This window comes from Pipra filicauda, unplaced genomic scaffold (assembly GCF_003945595.2).
Source record: "Pipra filicauda isolate LSUMZ 115617 unplaced genomic scaffold, ASM394559v2 scaffold1741_size4151_pilon, whole genome shotgun sequence".
Lineage (NCBI taxonomy): Eukaryota > Metazoa > Chordata > Aves > Passeriformes > Pipridae > Pipra > Pipra filicauda.
In genome coordinates, this window is record NW_024104253.1 from 1 (window position 1) to 4,149 (window position 4,149).

At 59.6% G+C, this 4,149-nt stretch overlaps 1 protein-coding gene across 1 annotated transcript; it reads left to right on the forward strand.

Moving 5' to 3' along the window:
* Positions 1 to 641: 641 nt before the first annotated feature.
* Positions 642 to 3,147, forward strand: LOC113992597 (DNA-directed RNA polymerase II subunit RPB1-like; the record flags this gene model as incomplete). Its single annotated transcript, XM_039379739.1, has 2 exons — positions 642 to 888; positions 2,938 to 3,147. Coding segments are annotated over exons 1-2 (381 nt in total), but the record flags the coding sequence as incomplete, so codon positions are not given.
* Positions 3,148 to 4,149: the final 1,002 nt, after the last annotated feature.

The following is a 4,149-nucleotide window of genomic DNA, read 5'->3' on the forward strand; positions in this document are numbered from 1 at the left end:
CCCCTGACCCCTTTGATGTCCCCGTGACCCCTTTGCTGTCCCCCCCCCAGCGTGCCCACCCCGTACAACGCCGACTTTGACAGGGACGAGATGAACCTGCACCTGCCCTGACCCCCCTGTCACCCCTCCTGTGTCCCCCTGAGCCCACCCCATGTCCCCCCGACCCCTCTGTGTCCCCCCCGACCCCTCTGTGTCCCCCCTGACCCCTTTGCTGTCCCCCTGACCCCTCTGTGTCCCCCTGACCCCTTTGCTGTCCCCCCCCCCAGCGTGACCACCCCGTACAACGCCGACTTCGACGGGGACGAGATGAACCTGCCCCTGCCCTGACCCCCCTGTCACCCCTCCTGTGCCCCCCTGACCCCACCCCATGTCCCCCCGACCCCTCTGTGTCCCCCCCGACCCCTCTGTGTCCCCCCCGACCCCTCTGTGTCCCCCCTGACCCCTTTGCTGTCCCCCTGACCCCTTTGCTGTCCCCCCCCAGCGTGACCACCCCGTACAACGCCGACTTCGACGGGGACGAGATGAACCTGCACCTGCCCTGACCCCCCTGTGGGACCCCCTTGTGCCCCCCTGAGCCCACCCCATGTCCCCCTGACCCCTCCATGTCCCCCTGACCCCTTTGCTGTCCCCCCTGACCCCTTTGCTGTCCCCCTGACCCCTTTGCTGTCCCCCCCCAGCGTGACCACCCCGTACAACGCCGACTTCGACGGGGACGAGATGAACCTGCACCTGCCGCAGTCTCTGGAGACGCGGGCGGAGATCCAGGAGCTGGCCATGGTGCCCCGCATGATCGTCACCCCCCAGAGCAACCGGCCCGTCATGGGCATCGTGCAGGACACGCTCACCGCCGTGCGCAAGTTCACCAAGAGGGACGTCTTCCTCGAGAGGGTGAGGCCTTTGGGGGGGTCCTGAGGGGGTTTCAGGGGGTTTTGGGGTGATTTGGGGTGGTTTGAGGGGGTTTGGGGTCCGTGGGCATCGTGCAGGACACGCTCATGGCCGTGCTCAGGTTCACCAAGAGGAACGTCTGCCTGGAGAGGGTCCATGATTTGGGGAGGTCCTGGAGGGGTTTCAGGGGGTTTTGGGGTGGTTTCAGGGGGTTTGGGGTCCGTGGGCATCGTGCAGGACACACTCACCACCGCTGTAAGTTCACCAAGAGGGACGTCTGCCTCGAGAGGGTGAGGCCTTTGGGGGGGTCCTGAGGGGGTTTCAGGGGGTTTTGGGGTGGTTTGAGGGGTTTGGGGTCCGTGGGCATCGTGCAGGACACGCTCATGGCCATGCTCAGGTTCACCAAGAGGGACGTCTGCCTCGAGAGGGTGAGGGGGCTGGGGGGGTCCTGGGGGGGTTTTGAGGGGTTTGGGATGGATTTGGGGTGGTTTGAGGGGGTTTGGGGTCCGTGGGCATCGTGCAGGACACGCTCACCCCCCAGGTTCTGCTGTCTGAGGTGTGTTTTGGGGGGTTTTAGGATATCCCATGGGATCTCCTGGACTGATGGGAAGGTTTTGGGGTGTTTTGGGGGGTTTTAGGATATCCCATGGGATCTCCTGGACTGATGGGAAGGTTTTGGGTGGTTTTAGGATATCCTATGGGGTCTCCTGGACTGATGTGAAGGTTTTGGGGGGTTTTAGGATATCCTATGGGATCTCCTGGACTGACGTGAAGGTTTTGGGGTGTTTTGGGGTGTCCCCAGGGGGAGGTGATGAACCTGCTGATGTTCCCGTCCCCGTGGGACAGGAAGGTGCCCCAACCCTCCACCCTGAAGGGGTTTCTGGGGTGTTTTGGGGCATTTTGAGGTGTTCTAGGACACCCCCCAGGTTCTCCTGGCTGAGGTGTATTTTGGGGGGTTTTAGGATATCCTATGGAATCTCCTGGACTGATGGGAAGGTTTTGGGGGGTTTTAGGATATGCTATGGGGTCTCCTTGACTGATGTGAAGGTTTTGGGGTGTTTTGGGTGGTTTTAGGATATCCCATGGGGTCTCCTGGACTGATGGGAAGGTTTTGGGGGGTTTTAGGATATCCTATGGGATCTCCTGGACTGATGTGAAGGTTTTGGGGGGTTTTGGGGGGTTTTAGGATATGCTATGGAGTCTCCTTGATTGATGGGAAGGTTTTGGGGTGTTCTGGGGAGGTTTTTAAGGCATTTTTGGTGCGTTTTGAGACATTTTGAGGTGTTTTAGGACACCCCACAGGTTCTGCTGGCTGAGGTGTGTTTTGGGGGGTTTTAGGATATCCTATGGGATCTCCTGGACTGAAATGAAGGTTTTGGGGGGTTTTAGGATATCCTATGGGATCTCCTGGACTGAAGTGAAGGTTTTGGGGGGTTTTGGGGTGTTTTAGGATATCCTATGGGATCTCCTGGACTGACGTGAAGGTTTTGGGGTGTTTTGGGGTGTCCCCAGGGGGAGGTGATGAACCTGCTGATGTTCCCGTCCCCGTGGGACAGGAAGGTGCCCCAACCCTCCACCCTGAAGGGGTTTATGGGGTGTTTTGGGGCATTTTGAGGGGTTTTAGGACACCCCCCAGGTTCTGCTGGCTGAGGTGTATTTTGGGGGGTTTTAGGATATCCTATGGAATCTCCTGGACTGATGTGAAGGTTTTTGGGGGTTTTAGGATATCCCATGGGATCTCCTGGACTGATGTGAAGGTTTTGGGGGGGTTTTAGGATATCCCATGGGATCTCCTGGACTGATGTGAAGGTTTTGGGTGGTTTTAGGATATCCTATGGGGTCTCCTGGACTGATGTGAAGGTTTTGGGGGGGTTTTAGGATATCCTATGGGATCTCCTGGACTGATGTGAAGGTTTTGGGGGGTTTTAGGATATCCTATGGGATCTCCTGGACTGACGTGAAGGTTTTGGGGTGTTTTGGGGGGTTTTAGGATATCCCATGGGATCTCCTGGACTGACGTGAAGGTTTTGGGGTGTTCTGGGGTGTCCCCAGGGGGAGGTGATGAACCTGCTGATGTTCCTGTCCACGTGGGACGGGAAGGTGCCCCAACCCGCCATCCTGAAGCCGCGCCCGCTCTGGACCGGGAAGCAAATCTTCTCCCTCATCATCCCCGGGCACATCAACTGCATCCGCACCCACAGCACCCACCCCGACGACGAGGACAGCGGGCCCTACAAACACATCTCCCCCGGGGACACCAAGGTGGGCGCTGGGGAGGGTCTGGGGGGGGGGGTTGAGGAGGTTTGGGGGGGATTTGGGGTGGTCTGGGAGGGATTTGGTGGGACTTGAGGGTGATTTGGGGGGGTTTGAGGAGGTCTAGGGGGGATTTGGGGTGGTCTGGGAGGGATTTGGTGGGACTTGAGGGTGATTTGGGGGGGTTGAGGAGGGCTAGGGGGGATTTGGGGTGGTCTAGAGGGGCTTTGGTGGGACTTGAGGGTGATTTGAGGAGATCTAGGGGGGATTTGGGATGGTCTGGGGGGGCTTTGGTGGGAATTGAGGGTGATTTGGGAGGGTTTGAGGAGGTCTAGGGGGGATTTGGGGTGGTCTGGGGGGGCTTTGCTGGGACTTGAGGATGATTTGGGAGGGTTTGAGGAGGTCTAGGGTCGATTTGGGATGGTCTGGGGGGGCTTTGGTGAGATTTGAGGGTGATTTGAGGAGATCTGGGGGGGATTTGGGGTGGTCTGGGAGGGATTTGGTGGGACTTGAGGGTGATTTGGGGGTGTTTGGGTGTTGGGTGCCCCAAGGGGGGTGTCCCCAATCCAGGGGGGTCCCAACCCCACAATGGGGTGTTGGGTGCCCCAAGGGGGGGTGTCCCCAATCCAGGAGGATTCTGACCCCACAGTGGGGTGTTGGGTGCCCCAAGGGTGATGTCCCCAATCCAGGGGGGTTCCATGGGGTGGTGGGTGCCTCAAGGGGGGTCCTGACCCCACAATGGGGTCTTGGGTGCCCCAAGAGGGGTGTCCCCAATCCAGGGGGACTCCATGAGGTGATGGGTGCCCCAAGGGGGGGTGTCCCCAATCCAGGAGGATTCTGACCCCACAGTGGGGTGTTGGGTGCCCCAAGGGTGATGTCCCCAGTCCAGGGGGGTTCCATGGGGTGGTGGGTGCCTCAAGGGGGGTTCTGACCCCACAATGGGGTGGTGGGTGCCCCAAGGGGGGTGTCCCCAATCCAGGGATGTCCCGACCCCACAATGGGGTGATGGGT